This window comes from Geotrypetes seraphini, chromosome 3 (genome assembly GCF_902459505.1).
Source record: "Geotrypetes seraphini chromosome 3, aGeoSer1.1, whole genome shotgun sequence".
NCBI classification, from domain to species: domain Eukaryota; kingdom Metazoa; phylum Chordata; class Amphibia; order Gymnophiona; family Dermophiidae; genus Geotrypetes; species Geotrypetes seraphini.
The window spans coordinates 145,180,488-145,196,558 of NC_047086.1; the positions used below are offsets into that span (position 1 = coordinate 145,180,488).

At 42.8% G+C, this 16,071-nt stretch overlaps 1 protein-coding gene across 2 annotated transcripts in view; it reads right to left on the reverse strand.

Moving 5' to 3' along the window:
* NKAIN2 (sodium/potassium transporting ATPase interacting 2) overlaps positions 1 to 16,071 on the reverse strand; it is a 1,107,699-nt gene that overhangs the window by 36,906 nt on the left and 1,054,722 nt on the right. For both annotated transcript variants that reach the window (XM_033938936.1, XM_033938937.1), the window contains exon 6: positions 1,857 to 1,938. In XM_033938936.1, the coding sequence (XP_033794827.1) occupies positions 1,857 to 1,938 (82 nt within the window). The remainder of the gene's footprint in view (positions 1 to 1,856; positions 1,939 to 16,071) is intronic.

The window sequence follows — 16,071 nt, forward strand, 5'->3', positions numbered from 1 at the left end:
ATATCGGGCCAGAAGGGAGCCCAAACCCTCCTGGCCACGGCGACCCCCTAACCCCACCCCGCACTACATTACGGGCAGGAGAGATCCCAGGCCCTCCTGCCCTCGACGCAAACACCCCTCCCCCCAATGACCGCCCCCCCCAAGAACCTCCGACCGCCCCCCCAGCTGACCCGCGACCCCCCTGGCGACCCCCACGACCCCCCACCCCCCTTCCCCGTACCTTTGGTAGTTGGCCGGACAGACGGGAGCCAAACCCGCCTGTCCAGCAGGCAGCCAACGAAGGAATGAGGCCGGATTGGCCCATCCGTCCTAAAGCTCCGCCTACTGGTGGGGCCTAAGGCGCGTGGGCCAATCAGAATAGGCCTTGGAGCCTTAGGTCCCACCTGGGGGCGCGGCCTGAGGCACATGGGCCCAACCCGACCATGTGCCTCAGGCCGCGCCCCCAGGTGGGACCTAAGGCTCCAGGGCCTATTCTGATTGGCCCACGTGCCTTAGGCCCCACCAGTAGGCGGAGCTTTAGGACGGATGGGCCAATCCGGCCTCATTCCTTCGTTGGCTGCCTGCCGGACAGGCGGGTTTGGCTCCCGTCTGTCCGGCCAACTACCAAAGGTACGGGGAAGGGGGGTGGGGGGGTCGTGGGGGTCGGCCAGGGGGGTCGCGGGTCGGCTGGGGGGGTGGTCGGAGGTTCTTGGGGGGGGCGGTCGTTGGGGGGGGAGGGGGGTTTGCGTCGAGGGCAGGAGGGCCTGGGATCCCTCCTGCCCGTAATGTAGTGCGGGGTGGGGTTAGGGGGTCGCCGTGGCCAGGAGGGTTTGGGCTCCCTTCTGGCCCAACTACACAAAGGTACGGGGAAGGCGGGTGGGGGTGTCGTGGGGGTCGGCCAGGGGGGTCGCGGGTCGGCTGGGGGACGGGCGGAGGTTCTTGGGGGGGGGCGGACGTTGGGGGGAGGGGGTTTGCGTCGAGGGCAGGAGGGCCTGGGATCCCTCCTGCCCGTAATGTAGTGCGGGGTGGGGTTAGGGGGTCGCCGTGGCCAGGAGGGTTTGGGCTCCCTTCTGGCCCGATATTGTTGGGGAGTCGGCGGTCCTTCGGGGTGGGGGTGCGAGTGGTCCTGCCGGGGGGGGGGATGTATCGGACGTCGGGGGAGGGCATCAGGCTTTCAGGATGGGGACAGACCTTCAAGGGGGGACAGGACTTCAAGGGGGGACAGTGCACGGAAAGTCAGGGGGGGTGAACGGAGAGTCGGGACAGCGCACGGAGTCAGGGCAGTGCACGGAAGTCAGGGGGGGTGAACGGAGAGTCGGGACAGCGCACGGAAAGTCAGGGCGGGCAAAAGGAGCGTCGGGCATCATGCGCGGTATACCCGTGAGCGCGGTATACAAAAGTTTTTGTACATATCATCGTGATTTCTGCGCGCTATACCCGTGTGCGCGTTTTACACGGGTGCGCATTATATCCGCGAAAATACGGTATCTTTAATATCATTCCCATGCACGTCTTAATGTTCACTGTCTGTTTTACTGCAATGCATATTTGTAGTTATCTGTTTTGTGTTTTTGTATTGTTTACAAAATTCAATAAAACTGATTGAACTTAAAAAAAAAGAAAATAGGTAGGAGGATTTTCAAAGTATATCAGACATACAAATGCATTACAAAAAAAAAAATCTTTAAGGTGGCAAATTAAAACCAGGGCTTACAAAAAATATAACATCATTTGAAAAGCTAAGAGCACTGACACCTATCTAGAGAAAGTCAAACATAGAGTTATAGATTCACAATTTGTAATTTGCATCATCTTTAGAGTTAATGACCTTTTGCTTTCCATCCCACCACAGTATATATGAGAGGTGAAATACTTACATATACATCGGCTGCAGCTGTAAATGAGATGTCTTCTGAGGACCCTGGTAGCCATAAGAGTCAAAGCCACCTATGAAATCAACTGAGAAGAGGAAAATTGATCAGTTTGCAACATCTTTTCAATAAAGGAAAGCACCATCACTCATGAAGGGGTTCTTTCACATTAGGCAGAAACCAGATCAGTTACTGAAAGGAGTCTGGCTCAACACAGATAAGGAAGGAAAAGAGTTTAAGGGTCTGGCTATCTGCTTGGCCACATAGAACAGAGAGGAGAAAGTCAGCAAGGGAAAAAGGCTGTTTTCATTCAGTGGCATAGCGAGGGTGAGAGGCGCCCCTCCCCCACCCTCTGCTCCGTCCCCGATCCCACCTGCCATGTGCGCCCCCGCTCCTTCCCCAATCATGCCTGCCCCCCCTTCCCTTCCCCATACCTCTAGTTGAAGTTGCTGCTTGCGGTGGTCAACAACGTGCTCCTCTCGACCCCGCAGGCTCTCCCTCTGATGTAATTTCCTATGTGCGGCAACTGTAAGTGATGTCAGCGGGAGAGCCGATGGGATCACAAAGAGCACGTTGCTGACTGCAGCGAACAACAACTCCAATTAGAGGTATGGGGGTAGGGGGGTGCACGTGTGGAGGGGAGGAATCGGAAAAGGCGGGGGGGGTAGAGAGGAGGAGGGGTGCTGGTGTCCCCACCAACATGGCACCCAGGGCGGACTGCCCCCACCCCCTTGCCTACGCCACTGTATTCATTCCTTGTACAGAAACAATTCCCAGTTAGGTGCTGGATACTGTGTGCTACGCATGAATTCTATATCAACAAATACACATTAAGGCCCTGATTCTATTAATGGTGTTTAACTCCCAGGTGCCGTTTGGCACAATTGTCAATCAACCGCTAGGTGCCGTTTATAGAATTGTGCCTAGCTGTGCCTAAGCATTCTTAGGTACTAGTAGGTGTTAAAATCCTTAGGCACACTCCATTTAGGCCAAGGAAGTCACCTAAGGTATCTAAGGCACCTCATATACATGGAGTACGGACCCCATGTATATGAGAGCCATTTTTATGGATTACAATTTTGTATAGACTTTCAATAAAGATTCCGGCACTTCGCACATTCCGCTCTGCAGTTTTTTTCCGATTAGCATGCACAACATATGGCACGACATACAGAATTTGGGGGGAAGGGAAATATTTTATTAACAATGTAAGGTGGTGGAGGTGAAGTGAAGGGCCAAGATGTTCTTGCTGGATCTTCTGCATCATGAGTAGGACCAATGGCTTTGAGAATTGATTTAACAACTGAAATATGACCTGCAACATTATGGTGACCACATAGCTCCATTTGAGTTTGGTAACAGCAGTTAATAAAAGTTAATGTACTTGAACTGTATCTTTAGGTGAGGGGGGAATTGGAGAGCACTAGATAGCCAATGGTATGCTGACAGGATGCCCTTGGCGTGTCTGCATTTGGGTGACTAGGGAGGGGAGTATGGCTTAGTGGTAAGAGCTACTGCCTCAGCACCCTGAGGTTGTGAGCTCAATTCCATCCTGCTCCTTGTGACTAGGCAAGTCACTTAACTCACCGTTGCCCTAGGTTCAGTTAGATTGTAAGTCTGCTGGGACAGATAGGGAAAGTACCCATGAGTACCTGTATTGTAAACCACTTTGGGCAAATCTCTTCATGAAAAGGCAGTTAATAAATCCCAATAAATAAAATACAGAAGATTTGTGAGTTGGTTAAGGAGTCTCGTTGACAATGTGTGCACCAATCTAGGAAGTAAATACTTTTCAGGCTAGGCAGGAAGTAACACCACAGCACTATATGTAAAAATTTTCAGTAGACATTTGAGGGTGCCCATTGATATAATTAACAAATAGACTATTTCTGAACCTGTTCTGTTTCTTGTACCCAATGGGCACTGTTTACTAAACCACAATAAAATTTTGTAGTTATTGTATTAATTGCTAAACTTTACAAGTGCTAACTGCAAAACCTCTGCATTAATTAATTATTGCTGTGTTCCCAGCAGTTTCCTATTTAGTTCACATATGTCATTATTGTAAGTTAACCCCCCCCAAAATTCAACAAAAAAGTCGCAATTGCTGCACTAGAAGCTTAAAAGAACAAAAAATGAGCAGCAGTGCCACTGACCGGCGTACACGGACACCACCCTGTAATTACAACTGGCCCCACAAATTATTTGACCATAAATAATAATACTAAGGAAATAATAATAATTTTGGTGTCACAACCCCTCAGTGTGGGATATCAGCAAAGAGAAATAGCAACGAAGTCGCCACTCAAAAGCTTAAATCAAGCACAAAGGGAAGGACTCCCTAACTGCCACACACCATCATCGGGTATGTGAGCGTGCTACCAGGTGCAAATAAACAGTACAATACTACTTAATACAAAAACTAACATAAGAATTTGTGGCGCAGTTCTAAAACAATTCTTATTTAGAAGCAACTTTCTTTCTTATCAATTTTATAAGCAGAGAGTGAACGGGACACAAGCCCTGCCTCCTCCAAGTTGTAATGACAGGAAAGTACTTAGCTCTGTTAAGTTGTTCTTTTTTTATTTTTTTTTAATTTCTTTATTCATTTTAAAGTCATGATTAAGTACAGGATATAATACAATCATATAACTCTATAAAAGCACTTAAATATATTTACAATTATAATTTATGACAAATAGATATATCACCCCCTCCCCAATTATATTCAAAAAATACATTCAAATTGCAAAATTGAAAAATACATTCCAACCCACACACCCTTGACGTGTATGACCAAAGGGCATAATCACTAATCACTCTTTGCAAAATTTTGTCAATGGCTCCCACATCTTCAGAAACTTCTTATAATGTCCCTGATGTATAGCCAGACTTCGTTCCATCTTAAAAATATAACATATAGACTCCCACCAAAAGGTATAGTTCAGTCTATCCCAGTTTTTCCAATTCCTTAAAATAAGCTGAATGGCAACCTCTGTCATAATAAATAGAAGTTTATTATTGTGAGATGATATTTGGCTTTTAGCTCTCATCATAGTGCCAAATAACACCGTGTCATATGTAAGTGCCAGTGAATTTTCCATTTCTATGTTTATCTGATCCCAAATGGATCTCCAAAATTGAAGTATAAAGGGACAATAAAATAATAAATGATCTAAAGTCCCAGGTTCAAGATGACAGTGCCAACACCTATTAGACTTGGAACTATCTAATTTCTGTAACTGAACTGGGGTCCAAACTGCTCTATATAACAAAAAAAAAAACCAAGTTTGTCTCATAGATGCAGACACCGTACATCTCATCCTCCAAGTCCAGATTTGTGGCCATTGAGACGCTCCAAATGTCACGAAGACCAGTTTTTGGTTTCTTATTCAAAAATCCAGATATTAATTTATACCACTGAGTGGAAAGGCCGAGGGGCACCATTGTTGAGATGTGTTTAGGATATCAGTTGAACTTAATCCGACCCTGGCAACAGGAAATCTGTATTGATAATAAATAAGTATGAGGAATTATCTGTACTATTTTGTTTGGTTGTGATATGGCATTTTGTATTATGTATATAAAAATTTTCATACATTAAAAAAAAAGTATGAGGAAATTACTTATAGGAGTTCCTAAAGGTTCATCTTTGTAAGCTGTACTATTTAATGTATATTTAAGTCCACTATGTCACTTATCCCATTCTATCCACCATCAAAATATTAGGTGCCTATTTGAATAGGAATTTATCTATGATTACTCAAGTTGATTCATTGCTAAAAAAAATGCTTCTTTATGCTTTGGAGACTGATTAAATCATATTTTGATAACAAATCGTTTAGACCATATGTGTCAAAAACACAAGGCCGGCGGGCTGAGTCCGGCCCACCTGGCTGTTTTATGGGGTCCAAGGCAGTGCTCCCAGCCTTGAAGTATTGTGTTCAATTTTGGAGACTGCATCTAGCAAAGGACATAAGAAGACTTGAAGCGGTCCAGAGAAAGGCGACAAAAATGGTAGGAGGTTTGTACCAAAACATGTATGAGGAGAGACTGGAAGCCCTGAATATGTATACCCTAGACTAGAGGAAAGGAGGGACAGGGGAGATATAATTCAGACATTCAAATACATGAAAGGTATTAACATAGAACAAAAATCTCTTCCAGAGAAAGGAAAATGGTAAAACCAGAGGACATAATTTGAAGTTGAAGGATGGTAGACTCAAGAGTAATGTTAGGAAATTCTTCTTTACAGAGAGGGTGATTGATGCCTGGAATGCACTCCAGAGGGAGGTGGTAGAGAGGAAAACAGTGACAGAGTTAAAAAAAAAGCATGGGATGAACACAGAGGATCTCTAATCAGAAAATAATGGTATATATGGAAGAACTAAGGCCAGTTCTGGGCAGACTTGCACAGTCTGTGTCCTGTATATGGCCATTCATTGAGGATGGGCTGGGGAGGACTTCGACAGCTGGGATGGTTTAGATGGGCTGGAGTGAGATTTGACAAAGACTCTAGTAGGTGGAACCTAAGTACACTACTGGGCAGAACTCTGGGTTTCTGGCCCAGAAATATCTAATAAAAAGGACAATTTAAATTAAATCATTAATTTATAGAGCATATACGATTGGGCAGACTGGATGGATCATTTGGGTCTTTATCTGTTATCATATACTATGTTACCATGGTTGCTGAACCCTGCTCTTTAGATTTGCTATCTGTGATTAGAGCACTGGGATTGTTACATTCTTTGTATGGAGGATAATGACCCCCATGGAGTGGAATATAGAACACCACTCAGAAGAGGTCTTTGATAAAATGAGTAACCACACCATGGAAGAGGTTTGTGTCAGGTTCTTGAAAGATTAATGTTTTCCTTAAACTTTACTCCAGTGATATCTATTACATTACATTAGTGTTTTCTATCCCGCCAATACCTTTCAGTTCAAGGCGGTTTACAAAAAGAGTTGGTCTGGACATTCCCAGGGAGCTTACAGAGTTGATAGATAGAGTGAGCTTACACGAATTGAAGACTAGCATGAGCGATGGGTTTTGGGGGAGGGTTTATAAGGTTTTTGATTAGCTCATTTGACATATTTTTTGAAAAGTATAGTTTTCAGTTCTTTCCTGAATGTTTTGTAGTTGGTTGTCTTGGTCAGTAGCTTGGAGAGGTGGCAGTCTATTTTCGCTGCTATGGTGGCTAGTAGTTCGTCATATAGTTTTTTGCTTGGTATGCCTTTTGCTGAGGGATGGGTGAAGAGAGCCTGTGTTGAAGTGTTATAGAAGTCAATATTCAGAACAATTAAACTGGACAGGACAGGCTCCTGCCCAATTAAATTGTGATGAGTTGGCCATCCCTTGATTTGCAGTGGTACATAGCTGCATAGTACGATAGAAAATCTGGTATGCCTCCATGTTTACTATTGAAACTTTCTGGGGATGGTGATGAGGAGTCATGAGGAACTCAGCGATACCCAGTGCCAGTGTTCACATCGCTAATCAGGCATGTAAGACTGCATAAAAGTTCTAATTTTGGCCATTTATCTATGTGTGTATGGCAGTGGGGGGATGTTAGCAACAGGGGTTACTGTAAAGATGAATTATTTTGTCACAAATTATGCTGTTTTATTTCAGGTCTCATTGCGTACAATGAGAATCTACAAAAAAAAGCATGACTTGTAAAATAACCCAATTTAAGGTAGCCCGTACTGATAAGTACTCTTCTCAATAGTGGTCACGCCTGACTAACTTTTGGGCACCACTGAAGACCGAGATATTTAGTGCCAGTGACCAGATCTAAATACTGGCAGTGGTCTGCGATTAAAGAAATGCCATCGCCGGTTGAATAATGACCTGATAGTTAATCATCTGCATTATTCCTGAGCCTGTAGATTACAGCTAAACCCAAGTTGTGTGTTATTTTCAAATATGTCAAAACTGTGACAATTGTACTTTAATCTATGATCATGCAAAATCAAGAAACCCTTTTTCTTGTCATGACCGGGATAGCCATGCAGATGGAAACCCGAAATTGGAAGAACTATGACCGCCTCCTTTCTGGTGGGCAAATTTGTGCTCCAGCTATAGATATGAAAAAAATGAATGCTGATAGTTTGGGGCACAGTAATTTATTTAAGCTGGTTTGTGGGGCTGTTGACATCATATATTACCTCACTATAGTAGGTTATTGATTATGAGTCAGTTTTGGTTTATTTTCAAACACATCCAGGAAAGGGTGGGGGGGCTATGTCTGTCCTAATTTGACTTTTGAGTATGTCCACCTGGGGTGGGAGGAGGGTGGGAAGATATTTTTAATCTGAATAGGGTAAGGTTATTGGGATAGTCTATGTTTCTGTGCTTTATTGAATAATCATTGGGTGGGAGGGGGTGGGAGAAAATGGTTGGTTATGCATATTTCTAAGTTGAATGTGCTTTTATTAACTTATATGATATATATTTGTGTATTGCACTTTTGAAGTTTAGAAAATCAATAAGGAATTTAAAAAAAACCAACAAAACCCTGGAGGATTACTGACAAACAAAAGGTGCCTTTTGGATAAAGAATTATATGTACTGTTTTGTTGGGAAATTGGGTATCTCAAAATGGGGGAAAAGCCATAAAGTTTTTAAAGTAAAGCTAATTCCATATGGGATTTGTTCTTTTTAGTACAGCTAATTCTGTGGGGGACTAACTTTAATTAGATTAATTAGCTTTTATGTTAATTAACTAAAAAGAACAAGATAATTATATGTGGAACGTGTTCTTTTTGGTTGATTCAGGTAAGCTAATTCTATTATGCACTGCGGGAAAGTGTTTAGTGGGAAAATACTGTTTGAAGGAAAGGTTTTACAGAACGGAATTTAACTGTAGGACTGTCTGAGAGCTGTTAATATAAAGAGATGTTCTGCAGTGTTACTTAATCCCCTCCCCCAACTGCTACCCACTGAGGACATTTTCTGTGATTTACAGCCTATTACCCAATTAGAAAATAAGAAGGATGTTTAAAAATTTAGAACAATTAAGAGTTTTTCAGCAAAGAAATGTAGGAGACCTGACCTTATCAACAGGTTAACTATAGTCCTTAAGAACACAAGAAAAGAGATAAGTTATTCACCATAACCAAAGGATGGTGACAAAGACAGCAGGGTTCAAAAAAGATTTGGTCAAGTTACTGAAGGAAAAATCCATAAAAGATTATTAATCAAGTAGACCTGGAAGAACCACTGCTCATCCCTGGAGATGAGCTACGCAAAATGGATCTACTGTTTAAAATCAACCAAGAATTTGAGATCTGAAATGGCATCTCTTGGAGACAGGATATTGAACTTGAGAGACCTTGATCTCACTTAGCCAGCAATGGGTCTTCCAAGTCTAGATGGCTAATAATTTTTTAATCAATTTTTTCCTTTAATTTGACAGAACCTCTTTTGAACCCTACTGTGTTAGTCAGCATGGCCACATCCTTTGGCAACAGATTCTACTGTGTAATTATGCATGGCATGAAAAAAAAAAACAAAACCCTCTCTACAATTTCTATTCAATCTGCTGGTCAGGGGATAAATTCCGTACAAACGTAAGGAAGTTCTTCTTCACCCAGAGAGTGGTGGAGAGCTGGAAAGTTCTCCCAGAGTCTGTTGTAGGGGAAAACACCCTCCAGGGTTTCAAGGCTAAGCTAGACAAGTTCCTGCTAAACTGGGACGTACACAAATGAGGCTGGACTCATTTTAGAGCACTGGTCTTTGACCTGGGGGCCGCTGCGTGAGTGGACTGCTGGGCACGATGGACCACTGATCTGACCCAGCAGGGGCAGTTCTTACGTTCTTATGAATATAGTCTTGTTTTTGATGTTTGAAAGAATAAAAGCAGTTGTTCCCTATTTAACTATTTCATCCTCTCTCATAATTTTATAGACAGGATGTCTTCTCAGTCCTCTTGGAAGTGAGTAGTAGTCTAGTGGTAAAGTTGCTGCTTCTGCACCCAGAGGTTGTGGGATTAAATCCTAAGGCTGCTCCCTGTGTCCCTCCCGCACTTACTCTTAATCCTCCATTGCCCCAGGTACAAAATAAATGCCTGTCTATACGTAAACTAGAGAATGACACAGGGACAAATTTGTCCCCGTCCCCACAGGAACTCAATTTTCTCATCCCATCCCCATGAGTTTTGTCACTGTCGCTGTTCCTGGCCCATTCCTGTAAACTCTGCCTTCACTGCACAATTTTTGAACGCATGATTTTAAAGTTTTTGAGACTTGTGCAGATGAGGATGGAACGTGCAGGAATGGAGCAGGGACAGGAAAAGAACATGCAGGAATGGGATGGGAAAATGAGTGCCCATGGGGACAGGGAAAAATTTGTCCCCTTGTCATTCTCTAACGCAAACTGCTTTGAGTGTGGATGTATGCCTACAAAATGTAGTATACAAGTCCCAATCTCTTTTTTTGTGGAAGGGATCGGTGGAGCATCTCTCAGCTTTTAAGGTTTGGTTAAATGGCTCTGATGATTGTTTAAATTTTACTTTGAATTTTTTTCAAAGTGAGATCAGTTTTTTAGATATTTCGATCAAGCAGGAGTCCAGAAGTTTCTCTACAAGAGTTTTTGTTACATCCATGGATAAGAATGCTCTTTTGAACTATGGAAGTTGTCATCCAATACAGCTTAGGGAGAGTCTGCCTTTTTCTCAGTTTATTAGAACAAGAAGAAATTGCACTAAACTTGAGGATTTAAAACATCATACAAAATTATTAGGAAAGAAATTTCTGCAAAGAGAATATCCACCTAATACAATTCGAAAAGCTTATAAAAGGGCACAATATTGTAAAAGAGATTTATTGTTTCACAAGAGTATAAGCGGGCTAAAATAATTTTTAAATAAATAAATAAAAATAGTGAAGAATTGATGACCTGTGTACTGAGATATAATGCACAGGGGAATCATATAGCAAACATCATTAAAAAAACATTGGAACGTCATGAAAGTTCACGATCAGTTTAAAGATTCCGAACTGAGGATAGCTTTTTCATGGGGAAAAAAAATTAAAAGATATTTTAAGTCCATCAAAAGTATCTGTACATGACAGAAACATAGAAAACCAATTAAAATATATTTTAAGCCCACCCAAGTATCTATACATTGTGGCAGGTCTGGTGCATCTCCTGACTTGCCACAGTTTAAAAGTAAAAAGAATCTTGTTGCACAGGTGGGAAAAGCTCACCAGGGAAGTTTCCCCAGCTCACAGACAGTTAGGGCTGACTGTCTAGATACAGGGCTATATTCACTAAGCAAACTGATTGTGTACCGATTGGTTTGCGAGCCCTTTGTGACCTGATTTCCTTTTGACCCGATTCACTAATCTGTGTACCGATCCAATTCTGATCTGTACATGCAAAAGAGGGGAAATGCATGCAAAGTAGGCAGGGACAAATCTGGGACACCGACTGGGCAGAAGAAGCGACTGCTGGGGACCAGTCGCACATGTCCCTGCCGACTCTCCTGCTCCATTGCTACCAAGCTCTGCCCTGATCAGAACACACCACAGTGCAGCCCCGTATTAAACCTGCGGGCTCGCACTGCAGGGAAGGCGGCAGAGAACAGGAGAGTTGGGGCAGGTTAAGGCCTAGTAGGATTGATGTGTTTGGCTGATTGCCCTCCCCTCCCTGCCTGCCTCCCTTCCTGCCTGCAAGTGTCTTCCTTGCACAGAGAGAGCATGCGCAGACCACTGACAGGCAAAGAGATGGTCTGCGCATACGTTGGGATCGCTCAGTAGCGATCCGTGCGGTCGGTAGAGGGCGTTCCTCCGATCGCCCCCATTTAAATATTCTCCCTTCGTGAATCGGTCGGCCTGCCATGGATCGGGCAAGGAGAGGCAGGTTAGTGAATCTAGCCCACAGTTCCTGCAAGTACCAATCCCTGGCAGGATAGATTGAACCATTCTGGAAGAAAAGCTACTAGAAGCCAGCAAATAAAACCCTTTAAATCTCCCTTATAGAGACAGTCTTATTTCCCTGGTAGCAATCTGCAGCTTGACCACAGGGGGAGCCAGAGAAAGCTTTGGCCCTTTCTGGCCCCACTGTAGGTTTGGGCAAGGTTCTCACCAATATAAAGCAGAGCTTCAGGCAATACACAGGGAGATGAAAGGGAGCAAGCAAGGCAAGAGGAGATAGAGGAGCAAGCACTGCCTTAAAGCAAAACTCATCCTAATCTGCAGTCTGATATTGAAATGTTGGAGCTGGATGAACCTACCCAGCTGACTCAAGCAGAGCTGCCAATCCAGGAGGACTACATGGAAATTGCAGAAGAACTACCTTTACAAGGTGAACAAGTGGAGGCTATGGAAACTTGCTAATTGGAGCAGTGCTGTTTTTGTATTTTTTTTGCTACAAGGAGTTTTGACTTAACATAAGGAGACTTTCATTTGGAATAAATCTGTGTGTAGGACAGAGTGGAATGTCCATGATTGCTGCCTCCTGAAAGCTGGAGAAGTTTTTACATTTTTTGTTTCTTTTTCTCTGGAGTAATTTAGATAATTGGAACAGAACTGTTTGTTCCAATTATCTAAATCACTCCAGAGAAAAAGAAACAGAAAATGAAAAAACCTCTCCAGTTTTCAGGTGGCAGCAATCATGGACATTCCACTCTGTCCTACGCACAGATTTATTCTAAATGAAAGTCTTCTTATGTTAAGGCAAAACTCCTTGTAGCAAAAAAAATACAAAAACAGCACTGCTCCAATTAGCAAATTTCCATAGCCTCCACTTGCTCACCTTGTAAAGATAGTTCTTCCAAAGGAACTATTCTCTGTTTTAAAAGTGTTAAACATAGTAACATAGTAGATGATGGCAGATAAAGACCCGAATGGTCCATCCAGTCTGCCCAACCTGATTCAATTTAAATTTTTTAATTTTTTCTTCTTAGCTATTTCTGGGCAAGAATCCAAAGCTTTACCCTGTACTATGCTTGGGTTCCAACTGCTGAAATCTCTGTTAAGACTTACTCCAGCCCATCTACACCCTCCCAGCCATTGAAGCCCTCCCCAGCCCATCCTCCACCATGTACAGACACAAACAGTGCAAGTCTGCCCAGTACTGGCCTTAGTTCAATATTTAATCTTATTTTCTGATTCTAGACCCTTTGTGTTCATCCCACGCTTCTTTGAACTCAGTCACAGTTTTACTCTCCACCACCTCTCTTGGGAGCGCATTCCAGGCATCCACCACCCTCTCCGTAAAGTAGAATTTCCTAACATTGCTCTTGAATCTACCACCCCTGAACCTCAAATTATGTCCTCTGGTTTTACCATTTTCCTTTCTCTGAAAAAGATTTTGTTCTACGTTAATACCCTTCAAGTATTTGAACGTCTGAATCATATCTCCCCTGTCTCTCCTTTCCTCTAGGGTATACATATTCAGGGCTTCCAGTCTCTCCTCATACGTCTTCTGGCGCAAGCCTCCTATCATTTTCGTCGCCCTCCTCTGGACCGCCTCAAGTCTTCTTACGTCCTTCGCCAGATATGGTCTCCAAAATTGAACACAATACTCCAAGTGGGCCTTACCAATGACCTGTACAGGGGCATCAACACCTTCTTCCTTCTACTGACTACGCCTCTCTTTATACAGCCCAGCATCCTTCTGGCAGCAGCCACTGCCTTGTCACGCTGTTTTTTCACCTTTAGATCTTCGGACACTATCACCCCAAGGTCCCTCTCCCCGTCCGTGCATATCAGCATCTCTCCTCCCAGCATATACAGTTCCTTCCTATTATTAATCCCCAAATGCATTACTCTGCATTTCTTTGCATTGAATTTTAGTTGCCAGGCATTAGACTGTTCCTCTAACTTTTGCAGATCATATTTCATATTTTCCAATCCCTCTTCGGTGTCTACTCTGTTACAAATCTTGGTATCATCTGCAAAAAGGCACACTTTTCCTTCTATCCTTTCAGCAATGCCACTCACAAACATATTGAACAGGATTGGCCCCAGTACTGATCCCTGAGGGACTCCATTACTCACCTTTCCTTCCTTCGAGCGACTTCCATTAACCACCACCCTCTGGCGTCTGTCCGACAGCCAGTTTCTGACCCAGTTCACCACTTTGGGTCCTAACTTCAGCCCTTCAAGTTTATTCAACAGCCTCCTATGAGGAACTATATCAAAGGCTTTGCTGAAATCCAAGTAAATTACATCTAGCATATGTCCTCGATCCAGCTCTCTGGTCACCCAATCAAAAAATTCAATCAGGTTCGTTTGGCACGATTTACCTTTTGTAAAGCCATAGAAGTCAGACTTACTGGCCTGTAATTCCCTACTTCTTCCTTACTTCCACTTTTTTGTAGATCACTGTATCTCAAATTGTGTGCCAAGGCACACTAGTGTGCCTCCTGAGATTTCAGGTGTGCCGTGGTACACTGGGGAGGAGGATAGGTGTACCTACAGGACATGCCTCTCGAGAGGCACATCTTGTAGGCGATCAGCTGGCACCAGCACCTATTATTCTCTCTGGCCCTCTTCCCTTCTGGCACCCCCCCACTGGGGCCTTCACACACACGCGGATATCGACTTGATGATGTCATGCATGCGCGTGATGTCATCACGGCGATATCTGCGCACTTCCAGGTGCCTTGAGCCAAGGCCACTACCTTTATTGTGTCGCGGCTCGAGAAAGTTTGCGTGACATTGGTGTAGAGGGACCACATCTGCCCTTCCTCCGTCCTCCGGTAACACTCCTGATTCTAGAGAAGCTTTGAAAAGGTCAGTCAGTCAGTCAGAAGGGGAGGAATGAGTCTCCCAAAAGGTTCCTTTTGTCTGTCTTGTAGCATATATCCAAATGTGCTTCAGATCAAACACTTTATTAATCCAGTAGATGAACAGAGGTACGAAATTAAGAGTCATTTGAATTGTAGATTGGATTATATTGTTTATGCAATTAAATGTCCCTGTGAAACTGGGATATCTACTAGACCATTCAGGGCTCATATGTTGGAACATAAATTGAATATAAAATGTGAAAGGATTATAGAACCTCTGGTGGAACACTGTTTAGATGTGCAACATCAATTTAAAGATCTGAAATGTTTTTGCATTGACAATGAACCTGTTAAGATAAAGAATGGTGACAGAAAGAAGAAATTGTTGCAACATGAAAGCCATTGGATTTTCAGATTAAAAACCTCTAGGACTTAATAATAAATTGTAATGGAGTGCTTTTTTTGTGAAATAATAAATCTGATTATATGTGATAGTGGTAAGTTTCTTTGGGGGATCTGTAAGTTTGAAAATGTCTATGATCGATTGAATTAATTTTTCTAAGAGTGTCGATTCATTGGAATAAGGAGATCAAGTGATTGAATATGATTTGGTATTCATTACTGAGAGGAGTTAATTGGAGTGGAGGTGATATGTTTCTTCTAGAGATGCACAAACTTTTATGATTTAGGGCTCCTTTTACTAAGCTATGCTAGCGGTTTTAGTGCACGCTACAATGCCACGCGTGCTAGACGCTAACGCCTCCATAGAGCTGGCATTCATTTCTCCACGTAGCGTGTGGGTTAACGTGCGCTAATCTTCAGCGTGCGCTAAAAACGCTACCGCAGCTTAGTAAAAGGAGCCCTTAGTTGACAATATTTATACTGAAAGTGTTAAAACAATGGGATCATGCTGTGAAGCAATTGAGTTGCTGAGTGAGCATGCACAATAAACATTTGACAACGAATTGAGACAGTGACTTGTTGATCAGGGGATATGAGCGGATGTTGTTTGATATAAAAATAATTGTCTAATTAAAAAATGGACAAAAACCATTGTATTGATTTTAAAAAATCTCCTTTTTAAAAAAAAAAATCTTTATTCATTTTTAAACTTATAATAAGTGTGATAACATATCCATACAAATAACCATAAATATATCACTTAATAATCAACAATGATACATATAATATTCTCTTATCTCCCCCCTCCCCACCCTTATCTATCATATAATCAATACTTATACAACATGTAACAATATAAATACCCTCCCTTCCACCCCATAATTGAACTTGTAAATTTAAGGGAAACAAGATTTTTCTAATCATTACAATACTTTGTTAATGGCTCCCAAATATCTTGAAATTTCCTGAAACAACCCTTTTGCTATAAAATAGATTTTAGAAAGCGGTATGTTATATGACAGTTTTGTAAAATTAGTTATTTGAGAAATTTGAACATCCGCTGTTGATCAGCTGAT